Raw genomic sequence first — 21,142 nt, 5'->3', positions numbered from 1 at the left:
GCAATATATTCTAAAAGCAAACCTGTTGCTCCAGTGTCTGGATTCGACCCTCAGCTCTCGCCAGCTGTGTTAGTAACTCCAGCTTCTCACTGTCTGAAAGAGGCTGATGGGACTGAGAAAACCATCATACATTATTTGAACACATCTGTCTCTTAATACTGGTAAATGGTAAAATGGTAAAAAATTGTCCATAGCTGTCACTGGGGCCTTTACACCTAAAGAGTTCATGTTAGTTCCTCAGAAGTAAATATTGGTCCTAAAGAGTGCATACAAGTACCTCAAAGGTACATACTGGTACCAACCAAATGTATACATATCTGAACCTAAATTGTACATTTTAGGACCTTTTAAAAGGGTACTGCCCCAGTGACAGGTTAAGACCATTTTTATTTCTGACGGTGTGTAGAGACAAGAGCAGGTACATGCTAGTACATTGCCAAATGCATAAATGAAATTCAATGTAATGATGTTTACCTGTACAGGCTGTTGAATAATGGCAGGAGGAGGTTGATTTCGGAGTCTGTCTAGTTCTTCTCGAAGTCGAGAGTTTTCAGTTACAAGCACAGCCTCGATCTCTCTCATCTTGTGCTCTTCTTCTATACAAACACAGCACAACTACTGTTCTCCTCACTACTGTATATTCATCAATGGCGACTCGTGACTGTTCATCCGGTGGGCGCAAATTCAAAATAAGTGTTTAGAGTGTCATGTGTGTTGCTTGTGTTTTCAAAATATGTGTTTGTTGCATCATGTGAACCATGTGCATCACATATTTTGTCAAAATAAGTACCTGCTGCACATGCATTAAAACCGTTTATGATGGAGGAGACGCTCATGTTCACAAAATACACGCAAGACACTCCCTTAACAGTAAACTCTGATTACACATGAGATTATGCGAGTATCTGGCAAACGTGAGTGTCTCTTTTGTCATGAAACCTTTGGGCGCGTCTGCAGCAGGCACTTATTTTGGCAAGACACGTGATGCACACAGGATCTCTCGATGCGCAAAACACATATTTTGAAATAAGGAACCACACACATGATGGGCTACATACATGTTTTAACGAACTTCGCATCGAGCGCCCTCGAAAAAGAAGTCACCGACCGCCACTTATATTCATCATGCAGGCTTATGCTATGCCATAATTCGTTTTTCAGTGAATGACACAAGCTTTGAATCAGCATAACCCACCCAACCCATGTTCGTTAAACTTTTTCTGCCATTCCCCACTTTGGAGGTAGGGAAGGGTTCCGAGCCCCACCTGTCCCCAATCACCCAACAAAATGGTAATCATTGAAATTTATTTAATCACATCATATTTTAAAACATAACCGCATTAAAAACGTTCAATAGAGAAAATAAACGTGCAAATGTGAATTGTGAAAATTTTGCATGAAATAAGACTAATGTAGCTGTGTTTGCATTTTGTCTTTTGACAAATCGTCTTCAGTATTTCTTCACAGTCTGATGTTGTTTTAAGTTAGGCTTATATTTAAATTTGTTGTTTAAATGTACACTGTAAAAAAATCCGTAGAAATTGCAGCTGAGTTGCCGGTAACCCACCGCAGACTCAAATGTATGCCACCCACTGGCAACATTTTGTTCAAAGTCAAATGAACATCCAACACTCACAAGTCTTTGTCTTTACAGAGTAAAACTAAAAAAACAGTATCAAGCAAAACATTTTGGGAAACAAAATCTGAAGCAAAAAACTGAAAAAGGTTGATGACGTTTCTGGTTCCCAGAATGCTGTTATTGTATAGTTTTATTCTATAAAGATAAAGACATGTTAATATTTAAAATTTATTTAACTTTGAACAAACTCTTGCCAGTAAATAACATAAATTTAAATCTACAGTAAATTACCGGCAACCCAGCTGCAATAACATTGTAATTTCTACAGATTTTTTTTTACAGTGTATGGTCAATAAATAAAGGAATTAATAGAAATGGGCACAAAATGTACCCAAATTTCCGCCTGTTTGTCACGCCCCACTTGTAATGTTCCTATTCCCCACTAGTGGGGCCCACCCCACACTTTGAGAAACGCTGCACTGGACGAAACACAAGGGTTTTGATAACAACACAAGTCGGGATTTAAGTGTGTGGTGCACTTTAAGTATTCAACATGGGGAAGAGACACACCTTTATGTTTCATGGATTTCTTCTTTTCTGAATTCTCTTTATTTCTCTTTTTTAATTTGGTGTCCAGTAGCTTCTCCATCTTATCAATGACCTGCTCGGTAGATTTGGAAAACACAGGTTAGCCTGACATTTGGGACTCACTTTATTTATTCAGGAGACACTGAAATTAACCATAATTGTGACCCTGAACCACAAAAACATTTCTTTATACATTCAGACATAAAATAGATTTATGCATCGTCTGAAAAAGCTGATAAATAAGTTTGTTAAGATAGGACAATATTTGGCCAATATACAACTATTTGAAAATCTAGAATCTGAGGGTGCAAAAAATCTAAATATTGAGAAAATCGCCTTTAAAGTTGTCCAAATGAGTTCAGGTACAGCTTTGCACCTAAAAAGTTCATATTAGTACCTCAGAGGTACATATTGGTACCAAAAATGCATATAAGTACCTCAAAGGTAAATTTTTGTACCAAATATATACTTTTTTAAAGGGTACTGCCCCACACTGTAAAAAAAACTTTGCTGCCTTAAAATTTTTTGTTGATTCAACTTAGATTTACAAGTCATGTCAACAGAAATGAGTTGTCACAACTTATAAAATATAGTTGAGAAAAGTCAACTAAATTTTATTAGTTATAACAACTCACCTGTAGTTATACCAACTCATCTCTAGTCAAGATAAATAATAGTAAGTTGAAATGACTTGTAAATCTGAGTTGATTCAACAAAAAAATTTAAGGCAGCAAAGTTTTTTTACAGTGCAGGGACAGCTGACTATTTATTTAGGGTGACCATACGTGCCATTCTTCCCGAACACGTCCTGGCCAGGATTTCGGTGCGTCTTCCGGAAGTTGTATTTGTTGAACGCATATGCCATTCAGTTAAAAACATAAGACATAAAATCGTAGTTTCATTCTTACCTTAAAATGTAACGGTTGCTTTTCTGTAATAATAATAATAATCCTCTATGAGGTATGCGGTCGTCAAATATGACTTCCGGAAGACGAACCCGAAATCCTGGCCAGGACGCGTCCGGGAAGAATGGCGCGTATGGTCACCCTAATTTATTTCAACCATATTTTATAACAGTGAACTGTGAAATTTAAAGGAAAACACAGATTTTCAATATTTTACTATGTTTTTACATCAACTTAGATGAATTAATACATACCTATCTTTTTTCAATGCGTGCACTTTTAATCTCTGTACAGCGCTTCTTGAATGTGTTAGCATTTAGCCTAGCCCTATTCATTCCTATGGCTCCAAACAAAAGTTTTATTTTGTGCCACCATACTTACTCGAGTAACTACTCATGTTTAAATAGGGAAAACATTGAAGTGTTTGGTTTCTTCTAAATTCATCCCTGTTTGGATCCTAAGGAATGAATGGGGCTAGGCTAAATGCTAACAAATTCACGACGTGCTGTACAAAGATTAAAATGACATGCACTAAAAAAAGACAGGTATGCACCAATTCGTCCAAGTTGAGGCAAGAACACAGCAAAATACTGAAAAACTGTGGTGTTTTCCTTTAACAGACAGGGTCACAACTGATGTACACACACTTTTTTGAGTTATAATAATATATAATATAAAAACAGCATGTGGTTTAGTAGCTAGATACCTTATCCTGTTGTCGAATTGTATCCTCCAGTGCAGCTATCTTACTGACACGAGCCTCATATTTCTTTAACACGGCCTGTTGCTGCTGATGTGCTCTTTGCAACTGAATAAACTCTTTTTCAACGTCGTTCTTCTGCAATTAATAACATAAAAAACTAAAATAACGGTGCATAGACTAAAACTGCCAGGAATGCCACGTTTGTTTAATAGCATTAAGCATGCACGGGTCATAAGTTTGAATCCCATGTGAACTGATCAAAAGTTGCTTTGGATAAAAGCGCCAAGTGTAAAGTCTCGACTTACATTGTGTGTTTTTGGCTGTGTGTCAAATGGCAACAAACTCAATGACCCGATTCAATCAATGATTTTAAGAGGAAACCATTAATCCATTTGATACAGCATTTCCTTACTGCCAGCAAACATCACTTATGTGTGCCAGTCAATGGACCCCCTGAGTCTACAAGAGGAAGCTGCCAACTGCCGGTTCAGTAAAGAAAGATCTTCGTAAAACTCACCCTGATCAGCTCGTTCTGAAGCTGTTGGATTCGGTCGTTTTGGACAGCGGCCCGGCTGCTTTCACTCGCCAGCTTAAACTTCAGAGAAGCTACAACAGAAGTAGAAAGAATAAGTGCTTATAGGGATAGTTCACCAAAAAATTATAATAATGTCATTAATGACTCACCCTTATGTCGTTCCAAACTCGTAAGACCTCCGTTCATCTTCGTAACACAGGTTAAGATGTTTTATATTTAGTCCGAGAGCTTGTTGACCCTTCATTGAAAATCTATGTACGGTATACTGTCCATGTCCAGAAAGGTAATAAAAACATCTTCAAAGTAGTCCATGTGATTTCAGTGGGTCAGTTAGAATGTGTTGAAGCATCGAAAATACATTTTGGTCCAAAAATAACAAACATTACGACTTTATTCAGCATTGTCTTCTCTTCCGCGTATGTTGTGAACGGCGTGCACAAGACTAAAGTCACGTGACTGCAGTAACGCAGCTGACGTGTTATCTGGTGCGCCCCAGCTTTTTTGCGCCAGAGCTTTGTTTACAGTCTGAGGGAGACGCACGCTGTAAGTTTGAAGAAAAAAAATCTTCGCAAACATGTCTGAGGATAACACGTCAGCAGCGTCGTACGTCAGCAGCATCACTGTTCACGCGCATTCGCAACATACACGGGAGAGAAGACAATGCTGAATAAAGTTGTAATTTTTGGACCAAAATGTAATTTTGATGCGTCAACACATTCTAACTGACCCACTGATGTCACATGGACTAGTTTGATGATGTTTTTATTACCTTTCGGGACATGGACAGCACACCGTACACAGACCTTCAATGAAGGGTCAACCAGCCTTCGGACCAAATATAAAACATCCCAAACTGTGTTCCAAAGACGAACGGCGGTCCTACAAGTTTGGAACGACATGAGGGCGAGTCATTAATGACATTATTTTCATTTTTGGGTAAACTTTCCCTTTAAATCAGCTGCAATCAATAAAAATACATTTACTATGTAACCCAGTCTGTGAAAATCCAGCTAAAGTCATTTTTTGTGTGTGATTTATTGTTTCTACATAAAACCATCCTACATGATGTAAATATAATCTTGATATATTTTATATTATATTTAATATTGCCTGAGTAAGGTCATGTCAAAGATTGAAATAAATGTGAAATCAATTATTAAAATGGTTTATAATCTCGGTTAAAAAACTATAGGTGATAAAAGCACAAACTCTTATTAAAGTATAGTGTGTACTAGTGTTGTAGTCAAGACCACCTAAACCGAGACCAAGTCATGACTCATGACCAAGACCAAGACAGGCCGAGACCGAGACAAGACCAAGACTTTAAAGGGTCGAGACAGAGTCAAGACCAAGACCAAGACAGGCCGAGACCAAGTCAAGACCAAGACCAGTGCAAGTCACTGCATTAAAACACTTATGATAAAATGTGGAATATGCATATGATTAGGCACTTCTTGTCTGTGCGTGCGTGCGTGTGCGTGTGTGTGTGTATGCCATCAGAGAAGTTGATAAAATAATCAAAGGCATTGCAGATATGTGGGAATTTATCTTTGTCTATAAGCAAATAAAAGTGAACAAACACTAAAGAGCTGAAATAAACTTATCCATTTATTCTGAACTGTCTTTCCATGGCGTGCCATCCACTTAACACAATGCAAGTGTTTTTAGTAATAAAATTAGAAAAATTGTCATTGGGAGAAACTTAAACAATGCTTAAACAATGCCAACATCATATGCCAAACCTGAATAAACTGCATAAAATACATGATAAAAAATAAATTTGTGGTGTGCACTGCAAAAAAATATTTTCAAGAAAAAATGTTCTTAGTATTTTTGTCTTTTTTAGTAAATATATCTAAAAATTCTTAAATTAAGATGCTTTTTTGATGAGCAAGAAAATACCCAAGAAAATAAGTCTTGTTTTTAGACCAAAAATATCAAATTTAAGTGATTTTGTGAATAAAACAAGCAAAAAAATCTGCCAATGGGGTAAACAAAAAAATCTTGAACCTTTTTCTTAAACACTAAATTCAAGAAAAATTAGCTTACCCCATTAGCACATTTTTTTTCTTGTTTCATGCACAAAATCACTTAAAGGTGCAGTGTGTAACTTTTAGAAGGATCTTTTGACAGAAATGCAATATAATATCCATAACTATATTATCAGTGGTGTATAAAGACCTTAAATAATGAACTGTATTGCTTTTAATACCTTAGAATGAGACGTTTTTATCTACACCGCGGCCCCCTTACATGGAAGTCACCATTTTGTGCCGCCATGTTTCTACAGTAGCCCTAAACAGACAAACTGCTCTAGAGAGCGCATTTTGTCACTACTGTATTTTGATTTAGACGACGACATGTTTGTCCTGTGGTGGCTACCGTAGCTTCTCTATGCAGTTCGGTGAATGATGAACTGGTTGCAATTCACGATCTCACTGCTGGCTGCCGCTAAAATCTACACACTGCACCTTTAAATTTGAAATTTTTGCTCTAAAAACTAGACTTATTTTCTTGGGCCGTTTTGTTCCTCAAGGAAAAGCATCTTAATTTAAGAATTTTTAGATATTTTTCCTGAAAACAAGACAAAAATACAAAGATTTTTTTCCTTGAAAATATTTTTTTTGCAGTGTGCCATCAGTTGTGGTCTTGACCGGTCTTGAAATAAAATTCCGAGTCCTCTTTGTCTGAGACCGAGACGAGACTAAGACCTTTAAAAAGTGGTCTTGAGACCGGTCTCGAGAACTACAACACTAGTGTGTACATTGTCAGAAAAAAAATGGTCACAAAAAGCTCCCTAGCGGTCACTGGGGTGGTACCCCTTTTTGAAAAGTACACCTTTGCACCTAAACAGTATTAGTACCTCAAAGCCAAAGGCCACCGAGGTCTGGACTCAGAAAATGTTTCATATAAAACAATTTAAGTTCTCTGAATGACCAATTAGTAATTTAAAACAACTCATATTGGCATCCGAGTATATAATTAAGTTTGGACAGTTTACTGTATAATTTAGCGTAAAATGACGGAGATTGAATCAAACTGTGAGTCGCAGGCGGCCGCAGGTGCAGCATTCGAAGTGTTGTCAGTTCCCATTGTGAAAAATCCTTATTAGACATAGTGTTTAATATTTTAGCAATTAATGTGATACTTTGGGAAATTAATAAATTGACAATGTGCAGGTTACTGTTAGCGGTGTCTCTGATTTATTTCTAAAAGAAAAGGTCTGAACTTATTTTTTTCTTAATGGCCTATTTTGTTTGTTTCTAGCCAAAACCCACATCTGACTCCATTTTTCCCATCTTGTAGTCTCTACTAATGAATGAGTGGATTTGAAAAGAAAGAGTTGAAAAATGCATTGGATATTGTATAGTTTCTTATACGATGCAATGTCATTATAAACTCTCTATAGTGTCGTATTTAATGTTGTAAAAATCCCAGTGGGTTTTGAATACAAAACGTCTGTATTTACTAAATTCAAGACCGCTGAATGATGGATTCTGAACTAATCTGAAAGTCAAACCGCTTTAAATGTTTTCACAAACATCAGCAGTTTGGCCGTGACACAGCAGAGATGTTTTCGGAGAAAACATTCCAGGCGTTATCGGACGCAATTCCCACGCAGAGGAAATTAAAGCCTGCGTTTGCTTTGAAGGCCTCAAAGGTCTTTAACGTGTCCTTTAAATAGAGCCTTGCGTGTGTGAGGGACACACGCTGTCCTTCAGCAGATAAGACAGCGAGTGCTTATCAGATTCCTTTAGCTAAATGAGAAGTTTTATTAATCCTCAACACAGCTGTGAGGATATGAAACCTGGATTAGTTTAACTTCATTTATTCTTCCTAAAGTCAGCAATATAGATGTGTCTATATCATTTTTCCCTTTACAAGATCAGTTTGCGGGGTCATTATTAAAACACAAAATTTGAGATCAGGTAATGTAAACTGGTAAAGTAAATAATACGATTATAACAGGAGAAACTATACCGATCCGGTCAGCGATCTCAGTCTTGGTCATGACGTCAACATCTGTATCATCCAGTAGGGTGCGGCCCAGGTCCTGATGCAGGGAGAAGTCCCGCCTCAACTGACTGTTCTCAGTCTCCAGACTGCTCACCTGAGAGCGCAGGACGATGATGTCATCTGCCATCTTATGCATAGCTGTACGGTAGTTCTCCAACTCCTATAGGAAAGCATTACATTAGCAGTGCAAAGTTCATGGGTGTACAAACATACTGATTAAATGTATGGACTGAATGCACTGTAAGTCACTTGCTTTGGATAAAAGCGTGTAGCATTAATATAAATGTTCATTTCAAACAATATCCATGAGTGGTAGTTACAACACAATGCCACTAGGGGGAATCAAAGTCCTGTTATTCAATCAAGGCGTCTGCTTGGGCACGGGGACCTCACGGTGCCAAAACAGGATTAGATGGTGTCTGTTTTCATGCAACATTTGTTTACAGCTGCAAATTTGACATTGATTTTAAATGCTACGCCTAAACGCTTTTAGAGATGAAGAGAGCGTGGTTAGCCGTCTGTGCAACAATAGCTTGACTCTTACTACAGTACAATGCAATCGATTCCCAGACTGGAGCCGCAGGCAGTAAGCACACAAAGATCTGCCAGGTCAAAAGTGTTCATATTTCTGCAAAAGTGCTGGATCCAGATCAAAACATAAAGACAGACAGTAACATCTATATATATATATAAGCCAGACAGAGCTGGAAAAATATCACTCAAGCTATTTAAAAACAGTAAAACAATGGATGTCTTTATCTTTAGCATTGTGATATCGTCTACAGATCAGGGGCATTGTGGGAATCTGTGCACTTTCAGACATCCTTTTGTCCTGTTGTGTTATCCGCATGTCATGCGACATGCAAGGGACACTTCTCCCCTTTCATCTGTATCATTTGGGGTCACTGTGCGTAGGATGGGGGATTGACTGAATCGGGGGCGTCAAAATGGGAGGGGTTGGAAGAGACAACTCCAATCTGGGCCAGTGTGTGCGTGTCTCCCTAGGGTCATCTGAAAGAAATTGAGCGCTTAATTGAAAGGGCACACGTGCAAGGTGAGAATGATGATCAGTGATGAGATGGGACCCGTAGAGGGGCGGAGACGAGGGGGGAGGTCATCCAGATCCAAAGAAAAGTGAATGGAGTGAGATTGGTCCCCGCAGACGGCAGAAGATCGGGGCCTTGGTGGATAGACTCCATACAATCACATTATAAAAACATATGTGTCTCTCTTTCTCTCTCTCTCTCTCAGCGGGGTGCACTGCGATGATTCTGTGGTGATGATAAGAGCCAAGAAAAGCCAATACTGTATTTCCATTTTATCATCCCTTCGAATGAAAACAATAGACGAGGTCACCTTGAGATGGGAGCCAAGGGCTTTCTGTTTGAAGTCAACTATAGTGATGTGAATATTCATAAATCAAATCATATTTGAACTTACTGCACTAATTTGTATGTTACACAACGTATTGATCGCTAAAAAAGCTATATTTTCTGGATAACTTTCATGATTGATGTATTGTATGTGCTTTGTCAGCCTGATCTCACGAAAATCCGTGTTATAGTCACGGAAAATTTAATCACTATCCGTGTCCACGGAATTCAGCTTTTTTCTGTGCTGGGAGCACGGATGTCTTTTCCGTGTCACTCCCACGGATTTCTCGTGTCATTTTATGTATTGTTTTCTCATTGTTTTTTACTATTTTCTTACCATTGTTGCTTGAGATTGGGGTTAGAATCACTTTCCGTTACATTTTTAAACATCCTAACCCAAACCCAAATCGTTTTAAAAGTGGAAGAAACATGTAGAAACCAATACATAAAAGTACAGGGTTCCCACGGGTCCTTGAAATCCTTGAAAGTTTGTGAATCTGGGTGGAAAATTCAAGGTCCTGGGAAGTTTTTGAAAATATACATACATAGATACAGGTCATTGAAAGTGCTTGAATCTATTTTATGCTATTAAAATCCATATTATTCCCTGTGTAGTGTAGAATAATATCATTAAAATTCTAGGCTTTTTAAGCACACGTGCTAAACTGTTCGCTTTAAATGCTTATATCTTCTGTACGCGAATGTTGATTCATACCGAAATGCTTTTTTGCATAGTTGTGTTTTACACATGAAAACGTCTCTGGTTACGTATGTAACTGTTGTTCCCTGAGAAGGGAACGAGTCGCTGCGTCTCCCTTGCCATACTTCCTGCGTCCCTGTAATGCCGTCTTTGCCAATATTTTAGATAGCGATATACTTCCCGGCTCCCGCGTCACCCTGTCTTTGTCGTTAAGCTTCACCATTGGTTGAATTTGATATACACATTCAGACGCACTTACCCCTGGAGGCGTCCCCAAAGTGTCACCGCAGAAAGAGAACTGTAACAATGTATCTTTAAAGATAACACAATGTAACCTTCCTCTAACTTGAAATGTGTCCCCACATTTGTCCTCGAATTTGAGGGTATTGGACCTGGAAAGTCCTTGAAAGGTCCTTGAATTTGAAGTTAACTAAGGTGTGGGAACCCTGAAAGTACATCCTAACCCAAACCCCGAATCTAGCCACAAGCGACAATGATTTGAAAATAGGAAAAACTATGAGAAAACAATACATAAAATGACACGAGAAATCCGTGGGAGTGACATGGAAAAAAGCTGAATTCCGTGACATAGAAAGTGATCAAATATTTCCATGAGATCATGTTGGCTTTGTAGGGCTTCACCATGTTAAGCTCCATATAAGATAACATTTTAATATAAAAAATTATGAATTTATGTTCGCCTGAAGAAATCATAAACATCTGTGATGGCATGAGGAGTAAATTACGATAATATTCATTATCCTTTGAGAGAAGGAGACTGATCAATCCAAGAGAGAGACAGCCTGCATAATTATTCTGCGCTGTCTGTAACAACTTTCGCCCAGATTGTGCCATTATTTCGATGGGCATCCACTTTGTTGCATGGTATTATTGCGGTGTCATTGATTTCAGATTTACCCTTCCTGTCTGAGTGGGAGATTCGAGCTGGTATGACCTATAATGTGGTTGTCATAGATCGGACGGCTCCCTTCACATCATAGTCGGCCATTTAATAGTTCATCCTGGCTCCAGACTGAAGTGGGCATGAGAGAGGAGGGGTGCGGCAATGACCAAGACCGGCAGTGTGATGAGGATGTGCAGGGTGGCAGAGCCACTAAAGAAGCCACCGCCCCCCTTTTCATTACATGTTGATGATCAAGAGGAATTTTTGAGAGGAGGAATGAAGAATTTCTGGGATATCTTAAAAAGTTCACCCAAAAATCTTTTACTCACCCTCATGTTGTTACAAACTGTTGTGCTAAACACAAAGGAAGATATTTTATGCAATGTTTGTAACCAAATGTTTTTGAGCACCATTGACATCCATAGTAGTATTTTTTCCTACTATTGAAGTCAATTGTGCTTCTGTTTCCTGCTTTATTACAAATATCTTTCTTTGTGTTCAGCAGAACAAAGAAATGCATACAGGGTTGTAACAACATGAGGGTGAGTAAATAATGACATAATTTTTATTTTTGGGTGAACGGTCCCTTTAAGCATATATAATGTGATCTACCTTTGTGATACTTACTTTGGTTTGATGTTCAGTGACTTCAGTCGCCTGCTGATCATTTTGTAAATCAGGCACAGGGAGACTAAAAAATAAAGGCCACAAATGAGATCACTGAACTGTAACTAATATGTCTAATAACCCTTAATGTGATTATCTTTTACATATTGTGCAGTGGATGTACGTCAAAAGTTCGGTTGAGCAGAGGGTTTGTTTTTTCCTGTCTTGTAGATTCGGTCTTGATCGCAGCTTTTGGCTTGTTGTTGATATGAAGGTACTCTGACAAGATACTGGAAATTGCATCATGTGACGGCAAATCATATAAATCTTTTTCCAACTGTGTAAAAACACAAACAGACAAAAAAACTGTGTAAAAACTGTGCTTTTATAGATGCTTTTAGCAGTAACAACATAAACAAGCGGCTTTCGTGGTCCTCACGTAACTTACGGTAAACTCCGCGAAGAATAAATAACAAAAAAGTCCTTTTAAAGTAGTTTATTTAAATAGCAAGCAAATTAAACAACACGTAGATTACATAGGAACCCAAAACATTTGTTATTTTCGACGAGGTATTTGTTCAAGAGTTCAGTTTCAGCAACTAGTCAGACTATTAAACAAATAGAAACCGGAAGTAAAGTTTAGACCCGCTTTTCGCGTTACTGCACGTGCGCCCGATAAAACGGTCTATACATTGTGAATAAAAGTGTATTTAAGTTAAACATTTTACCAGTAAATTTTTTTTGTATTTGTATTTTGTATGTATTATTTATAAAGCACATTTCAATACAACCAAAGTTGTCCAAAGTGCTGTACATTAAAATAGACATAAAATTCAAGGCCTAATTAAAATATCAAATACAAAACATAAAACATAACACATACAACATAAAAAAATATACACATCTAGATTTTAATCACCTAAGAATTCCGTATTGAGGAGATAAGCTTTTATCAATGATTTAAAACTAGTGGTACTGGTGGTAACTTTTTTTTAGGACTAAAACTAAAAAAAAGGATCTTGGTGTTGCTATAGCATAATGATATACAAGTTGAACTAAAGGAACATTATTACCAGGGTTATTATAGTTTTGTTTTTATTTTAATATTTAATTAAATTAACCATTGTGTTTATATTTTTAGTTTTCATGATAATTTTAGTTTAGTAATTTTGCTATGAGCATTGTCATTTTAGGAATTTTTAAAAAATGATTTTTTACCTAACTTTGTTATTTATGTTTCATTTTATTTCAGTTTGTTAATAATTATTTAGTTAATAATATTTGTGCCTCAGCTTAAACTTTTTTCAGACTATTGCTAAGGCAACATTTCAAGTTTTTGAAAATTGTTTCAACTAAAATTTGGCCTACTTTTACAGTATATTTTAATTAACAGATATGTTTTTATTCCTTTTGCTTTTAGTTAACAACATCACATAACATTTCTTCAGCTAACAATGTAAAATTCAACACAGAATGTGCAAATAACATAAAATACACATGCTTTAATATCAAAAAACCTCCTGTACTTACAGAGCGTGTCACTGGCCTGTAATACTTGTTCATTTTCAGAAATGTAGCAGTACACAACATGTGCATATAAAGTCCAAAAAGTCGCAGTTGCCAGGTACCAAACAACCCCTCTATAACTACAGTACCACCAGCCCATCTTGTTCAAACAGACACTCCCTTGTGTTTTCCTCTCTGAGTACAAACATCCTTACAAGACCACTCAACAAGGACCACCATTTCATCTCAATCCTAACAAAATCCTTTATAACAAGAGATAAGATCTGTTCTGAGATCAGCCACTTAAGTCCATCAGCATCTGCAGACAGCTTACCGTATCACCTGCAGACTCATTCTGTGTTTTCTGCATTAGTCTGTAATGTTGTGAGCTCTTATCAGGAATATTAAACGGGTTGCTGGAAAACACAGAGCTCTGAGACCGGGTTACCACAACACAAATCCTGCCTAGCAACTTTTATATCTGCTATACACACTGACGACCCAGTTTACATGCAGTCATACAATACAATACAATACAACACTGTAAAAAATTAGCTGTAATTATGCAGCTGGTTGCCAGTAACTTACTGTAGAAGATAACGTCTAAAAATGTTTCATGTTCATTTAACTTTGAATAGACTGTTGCTAGTTAATAACATAAGTGTAAAATCTACAGTAAGTTACTGGCAGCTAGTTGTACTGTAATTTCTACAGAAATTTTTTGAATATGAATAATACAAATGTTTGACAAATGTAAAGCAACAAACATAAACAAATCCATACATTCATAACACGTCCTAACTGGACGTATGTCTTTTTGATTTGGTCATAATATAAATTCCTTATGAATGACATGATTATAAGTTTTAATACAATTCAAGTGCAATACAAATTACATTTCTGAATTTGGAAGATTCAAAAGTTTTCAATTATAAAATTTGTAAAACTCAAGTACTCCACTTAAATAAAAATACTTTTTTTTTTTTTACTATAAATTCTTGTAAATTTTACTTTTTTTTCTCCAAGCCTTATTAATGTTATCTAGAAAGAGCCCAGTTTGTGACATGATAGGCCATGTTAAATCAATATTAGTGAATGAAAAGGCTCTGGTAGCAGGAGATTGATGAGCAGTGACTCATATTGACCTGTGTTCATGCTGTGAGCTGCTTGTTCCTCATTCTGAACACAGCAAGATACCCGTCCATATCTGAATACAATATGTGTTTCTCTCCCCATGCCAAAGGTTACTGCTCATTCATATTCATTCAGCATAAATCATTTGGAAGATTATCTGACTATACTTTTTTGAATAGTAAAGGACACTTTCTAGTTTACTTAAAATAGGAGTTTGATGTGTAATTTAAATTTACATATCAACTCTTATTCAATGCACTATTAATAGAGGTCATTTACATGGCAGAGTTCGTACACCTTTCCAAAGACAAATTCAGAAAATACGCAAGCTATTTTCAGGAAGCATTCTGAACCTTTTCCATTACCTTGCTGTATATGGGGACTCTCCATAGGCATATTGTATTGTAATATATTATACTGTACAGATTATATATATTTCATTCACTAATTCTCACAGAAAACGTTTTTTATTTTTGCATTTTCAAATAAACAATTTAGTTTCATATAAGCTGTTTTCTTCATAGAGACCACAAAAATATCCCCACAAGTTACAAAATTAAAAGCATTACTACATTACTATACTATTTTTGTGGGAACATTTGGTCCTCACCAGGACAACACATACACATATTCGTTTAATGGTTTCACGACTTTTCAGTCCCCTTCAGGACCCCTTAAAGGGGACATATCATGAAAATCTGACTTTTTTCATGTTTAAGTGCTATAATTGGGTCCCCAGTGCTTCTATCAACCTAGATAATGTGAAAGAGATCAACCCAGTAACATAGTTTTGGTAAACCATTTTCTGCAAGCATGTAAAAAAGTGATTGAAATTTGGCTTCCCTTGTGATGTCAGAAGGGAATAATACCAACCCTTAATCTGCACTATCCAATTACAGCACTGCCATTTAGTGCAGCTAACACCTACAAAGTGGCAATTTTAATGTGTTATAATAAATTATCTATATGGTATTTTGTGCTAAAACTTTACATACCTACTCTAGGGACACCAAAGATCAAAGAAATGACCTCTTTAATGGACCCCCAATACATGTATCAAATTAATATTGGAAATAAATACTTTGTTATGATGCTTACCTTTAAAGATATTATCACATACTGTATTACATTACATAATATTTTTACATTTACTGAATAGATTTTAACATAAGAACCTTCATTTTAATCAAGTTTGGAATTGTTATTATTAGCCTATTAATGCGTTTTTGATTGACGCGTTTTAATGACAAAATTTTTAAATGAAACAGTATTTGACTCCCGGTAAAAACACCATGGCCCCTTGAGGGGCCGTTCACATATTGCATATTTTGCGCGCTCAAGTTGGTTATTTCATATGTAGGCGCGCGATATGCGCACTCACAATGGAAGCGCCGCGCATGCGGTGCAAAACGCTCGGTTGTCCAGGCACATCCACACCGCATCAAGTTAAAACATCTCAACTTTTCAGAATGCCACAAACGCACCACAGGTCATGTGACAAAAACCTACGTGCCTAGTGTTTTCCTGTTGAAGACCCATGCTATATAACATGTATGCATCATCATAAAACAATCACTCAAAAAACAAGTCACGTAAACATGAATAAACTATTTATTGAAAAATGTAAATGTAAAAATAGAACCATTAGTTTTTGTGGAAGAGTGTCAATCAGCTCTTTGAGCTATTTCAATAAAATGCATAATATATTTTGTAAGAATGAAAACAAATCAACTTAAGTTGATATAGTATGTATGAACAATATCTTCTCTTTCCTTACTCTGCCTTCTGCTTATCTTGATGAACAGCTATGCAACACGACTAACATGAATACATATGCTATCAATAACTTATTTGGTAATGCAAGTTACTGAATCCCCTAAAATGCTATAAAAACCCAAAGTAGTGCTTAGACATAAAACATGAAAGAGTCTATTGAAAAGGGTCCCTCAGTTCCTTTAGTTTATCAGATAGCTGTTTCTCCAAAATCTCCAGACTTCTTTCCTTTTCTTTTGCAGCTCTTCGAAGGCCATTGGACTTGGAGATTAAGGTCAGTTCTCCTTGTGACTCAGCTTTTTCTGCAATGTGATCAGCAGACATAAGGAGGACCCTTACATCCTCCTCCGTTCTCTTCTTTTTGGCTTTTATCTCTGCAATCTCATCCACTAGTTCTTTCCTTTTCTGTGCCTTCTGTTCTTCTTGCTTTAAACGTCTTTGTTCATCAAGGTACATGTGATATTTGTGCTTGGCCGTGGCTGCTGAGAGGAGTAGCTCCTTTGTGTAGACTACGTTGAGCAGCCCTCCAACACTCTGGACGTGGTCACAGATAACTTGATGGGCAATCAATGAACGTTCTTCTAGGTTATCCACCATCATCTCCTTGTTGATAGAAATTCCTCTATCGGCAGAAGCTTGACCATGTGAAATGATCAGGATAAGTTTGACTACCTCCCATAGATGTTGATACTCTGCTCTGTTTGATAAACGTTCGTGGTAGAATTCATCCAACCTTTCACTTCCAGGATTAAATTTCCTAAAGTATTCTGGCACCCACATCAGGTCGTGGTCATAGAAGTGACCGAGCTCCTTGAGAATCTCATCACAATATTTCTCTTCGATGCGTCCAGTTTCAACAAGGAGCCGCAGAATAGTGGTGAATTTTTGGGTGCCCTCCTCTTTGTTTTCAATGAGCACCCTTGGATCCAGGACAGACAGACTTCTCACGAGAAGATATTTGAGGGGAGACTTTTCCAAAAGCATGGAGACCATCTTCAGCAAAAACAACTGGCAGTTCTGCCTAAACTCCAACGTCAGTCTATCAGCACCTGAGTCCTCCAGGACTTGCCCGGTGTTGAATCCCACTTGCAGTTTGTTAACATCCATGTGGTTGACCGGGTTGGCATAGTCGACCTCAAGAAGCTTTAGGGTGGTAGTTGCATTCTTCATAACACCGGGCTCGATAAACTTTTCCATTAGACTCCTCAGCATATCGGTGAGATGCCCACTCAGAAACGGTAGCATGGGTTTGTCAGTCTGGTATAACTTCAAAAACGGCGTGATCTCCTGAGCCACCATGATAAAGAAGTTGAGCTTTGCTGGGAAAAGGTCATCTTGGACAATCATCTTGGCAGTCCTGAAAGACTTAGTAGATGGTTCTGTTACAGTTTTTGCTTCGATAGCATTGATGTACATTTTTAGAGAAGGCAAAATTTGAAGTGCCCGCTCAGCCACCTCCACATTTTCCAGCCATCGATCATTACAGAATTCAAGTGGGAAACTTGTGAAACCGGTGACTTCTGTATAATCCTCCCTACAAACTGGAAAATCCTTGAAAAGCCAGTTAAGGCTTGTGAGAGCACTTTCCAGATCCCAGTCTGTGGATACACATCCTTCTCTAAAGGAATTGTGTAGTATATGCAAACCGAAACTTCCTACATTTAGCATTTTCTTGCCTGTTTGGTCTTCTATATTTTGCTGAGCCATGGAGAGGATCTTCGAATTCACATTTGGACCATCCATCGACAGCTGAATCAAGTTTTGGAAACCAATATCCGAACACACCGTCTCAACCATCTGATATATCGGTTCTGCTGTGTAATGAGCCATGAAAAAAGATGTGAGATACCTTGAGGTCACTTTATTATCGTTCCAGAATCTCAAGTATGTGTCGAGCTGGCATTTTTTCAATTCCTGATTTAGACACTGATCAAACTGAAGTACATAACCAGACTCTTTCTTGGCATCGGTCTTCATTAGTGAAGAGAAATAAGGAGCTATTCCAAACACAGTTAGGTATGCTGCTTTATTCTCCCCGCAAGTAAACTGGTTTGCTATGGCACTGTCGGGAAACATTGCTCGGAAAAGGTCCCCCACATCCTCACAAGATTTGTAGGAATAGTGGCTGGTGACCACTTTTATTGCCCAGCATATTTCTGCTTTAAGTGTAGGATTAAAGTTGTTTGACTGGTGTTCATTAGATGAACCTGGGAATGATAAAGATGGATCGCCTATTAATACTTCACCGGCTGATTCAAGTTTACAGACTCTTGCCACACTGCTGCTTGATGGTGTGAATGTAGCCGTGCTGCCGGATGAATCGCTTGTCTGCGGAAAAAAATCTTCAAATAAAGATCCTGGATTCTGTAGTCTTCTCATCAGATCTTGATGCTTTTTTCCTAAATAACACAAAAAACAGTGAAATGCTTTAAAATGTATTGTTAGATGCTGAAAATGTCTTAGTCTTAGTGATGTATTTTTGTAGGCCAACCCAGAAATAAGCTTCACATGGGTTCCCTCAACAAACGTCAATGGGATTTTTTAAAAAGCTTTTGGATTATTGCAAACCGTGAGCTTTGTGATCAACACAAAAATATGACACATGTTTTTATCCATCAAGAATCTTTACAAATTAACACAGCTTTTATTATTTTTAACTAAAAATAAAGGGCTACCCTTACAGTGGGTTCACACCAGCTGGGTTTGAGGCGTCAAATTCGCGTCTACCGCGGCTAGTTTTGTCGCTTGAACATTTTGAGTTTACTCTGTTCATTCACGCATGAAATTCTAGTCAGAGACATTCACGCGGAAATCTGTGTCATGGGAGAGGCTTCTGCGACTCCGCTTGCTTCCTGTAATCACGTCACTACCAAGCTCCTGAATGGTTAATGCGGCAAATTTTTCGACCAAAGTTCAAAATTTTCAACTGCCGCGTTTCCTTGTGGCAATGCTCAATTCGCGCCATTTGCGCAAACTAAACGCGCGAATGAGGTGGAAACACGTCTAAGCACCACGCTAAACACCTCATTCGTGGCGCGAGACCTCCAGACGCACGTCAACGTGTCTTTACATTGACTTAACATTGAAATCACTCGCGCTTGACACCTCTAGCGCGACCGGTCTGAACGCAGCATTAGGCTAAAAGCAAACTACACCATGGTCACTTGACCACATATCAGCACCACCAAGCTTCTGAAAACTCTTTCAAAATTTATTCCCGGATGAGGAAATACATATTCCCAGATAAGAAATGGGAGTTTTTTTAAAGGATTTTCAATATTTTACTTTGTTCTTTACACAACTTAGACAAATCAATACATACCTATCTTTTCTCACCACGCAGTAATATTGACAGAAATTTGAGCGAAAGGGGGAGTAGTCAGAAGTGCTTTTCCGCCATACAATATAGTTCTCATTTTTTCCTGCTTAAAAAAAATCATCGTTTTATTTTGTGCCACCATACTTACTGTGTAACTACTTATGCAACAGTCTTTAAATAGGGAAAACATGGAAGTGTTTGGTGGCTTCTAAATTCATCCCTGTTTGGATCCTAAGGAATGAATGGGGCTAGGCTAAATGCTAACACATTCACAACGCTCTGTACAAAGATTAAGTGTACGCGTTAAATACAGATAGGTATGTATTAATTAATCTAAGTTGAGGTAAGAACATAGTAAAATATTAAAAACGGTGGTGTTTTCCTTTAAGAATTTGTGCTCACGATGTATTTTTTTCAGCCACATTATGAGACGCAATTGCGCTACTAGAGTTTACACATCAAGAGATCTCTGAAGGACTTGGGTATGATCGCTTCCGATTGGATATGTGCGGGATGGACACTTTTCTATCCCATGGCATTGCCAAGTTCAGAAAACTGTAAGCCGGGCCACTCTTTTCAAGTGTAAGTGATATAGAAATATGTTCATCATGGTTAAATTATACTCCTTTAACAATACTCGAGTAATGTATTTGCGTGGCTGTTATTAGTAACTGTTACGTCACAAATCAACAAACATACGGGTCACGACTATAAAAAAACAGCGGATGTTACTGTTGGAATGTTCGGAATGTAACTTATGCATACTGCATTTAACGGCCAATTCATCTAATGCAGTAGGGGTTTTGTAAGAGCTAACGTTAACGCATTCAATAACGAAATGCGCCGCTGCATGTTGCTAGGAGACAAAAAGTGCAACTAGCGTTAGCAAAACAGCTGTGAAATATAACTCACCTAACATTATTATATAATATAACACCAACTTATTGACTTCTTTATGGAATCAAAATCGCAATCGTGCTGGTATTTACTAAACCCTTTGAATATGTAAGTCAATAGCATAACCAACGTAACATAACGTTAGCCTGTTGTTAAATTCTCCCAGGCTTAACTTACCTTTCACGTGGCTCGACAGCGCAGCCTCTCCCATAGTGTAAAGCTGCAGGTCCTTTTTGCAGACTGTACATGAGGCAACTCGAGGATCTGGTCCTTGTTTCAGCCACAACTTGTATTTTTCATTATCAAGCCAAAGAACATTGAAGCGGCAACCGCCCGGCATGTTGTCATCTCAAAAACACGCGCAGACTCACACACAGGTCTGCAGTGCACGCGAGACATGAAATGTTAAAGGGATAGTTCGCCCAAAAATGAAAATTCTGTCATCATTTTTCATTCTGTATATTTCTGTATATTTCATTCATGCTTTGAAATGTAATTCGCTTACTCAACTATATAGGCTATGTGAACTATAGCAACTATTTTTGGTTTTATTTGTTGTTCAACCGTATTAATAATAAACCTACTGTCTCACTATAATAACCA

The 21,142-nt window shown here is 37.6% G+C and overlaps 2 protein-coding genes across 2 annotated transcripts in view; both read right to left on the bottom strand.

The window, feature by feature from the left end:
- The window catches only part of ccdc33 (coiled-coil domain containing 33), a 116,231-nt gene that overhangs the window by 1,194 nt on the left and 93,895 nt on the right, over positions 1–21,142 (bottom strand). Inside the window, exons 14-21 of the mRNA XM_073868846.1 lie at positions 12,075–12,247; positions 11,932–11,995; positions 8,292–8,487; positions 4,293–4,381; positions 3,779–3,910; positions 2,150–2,240; positions 475–596; positions 23–112 (exon numbers count right to left, since the gene is read on the bottom strand). Coding sequence (XP_073724947.1) covers positions 23–112; positions 475–596; positions 2,150–2,240; positions 3,779–3,910; positions 4,293–4,381; positions 8,292–8,487; positions 11,932–11,995; positions 12,075–12,247 — 957 coding nt within the window. The remainder of the gene's footprint in view (positions 1–22; positions 113–474; positions 597–2,149; positions 2,241–3,778; positions 3,911–4,292; positions 4,382–8,291; positions 8,488–11,931; positions 11,996–12,074; positions 12,248–21,142) is intronic.
- LOC129433623 (uncharacterized) lies at positions 16,146–20,925 on the bottom strand. The gene is made up of 2 exons (XM_055192265.2): positions 20,717–20,925; positions 16,146–18,722 (listed from the first exon to the last, which is right to left on the bottom strand). The coding sequence occupies exons 1-2, from the start codon at positions 20,877–20,879 to the stop codon at positions 16,480–16,482; spliced, it is 2,406 nt and encodes an 801-aa protein (XP_055048240.2). The 5' UTR covers positions 20,880–20,925; the 3' UTR covers positions 16,146–16,479.

The sequence above is a fragment of the Misgurnus anguillicaudatus genome, chromosome 6 (genome assembly GCF_027580225.2).
Source record: "Misgurnus anguillicaudatus chromosome 6, ASM2758022v2, whole genome shotgun sequence".
Taxonomy (NCBI): Eukaryota; Metazoa; Chordata; class Actinopteri; order Cypriniformes; family Cobitidae; genus Misgurnus; species Misgurnus anguillicaudatus.
The sequence above is the reverse complement of the archived record's forward strand: the minus strand, read 5'-3'. Positions and strand labels throughout refer to the sequence as shown.

Coding starts and splice junctions, on each gene's coding strand:
- LOC129433623 (XM_055192265.2), bottom strand. CDS start 20,879: ATGCCGGGCGGTTGCCGCTTCAATGTTCTTTGGCTTGATAATGAAAAA. Junction 18,723..20,716: donor GCTGTCGAGCCACGTGAAAG/GTAAGTTAAGCC, acceptor TGTGTTATTTAG/GAAAAAAGCATCAAGATCTG.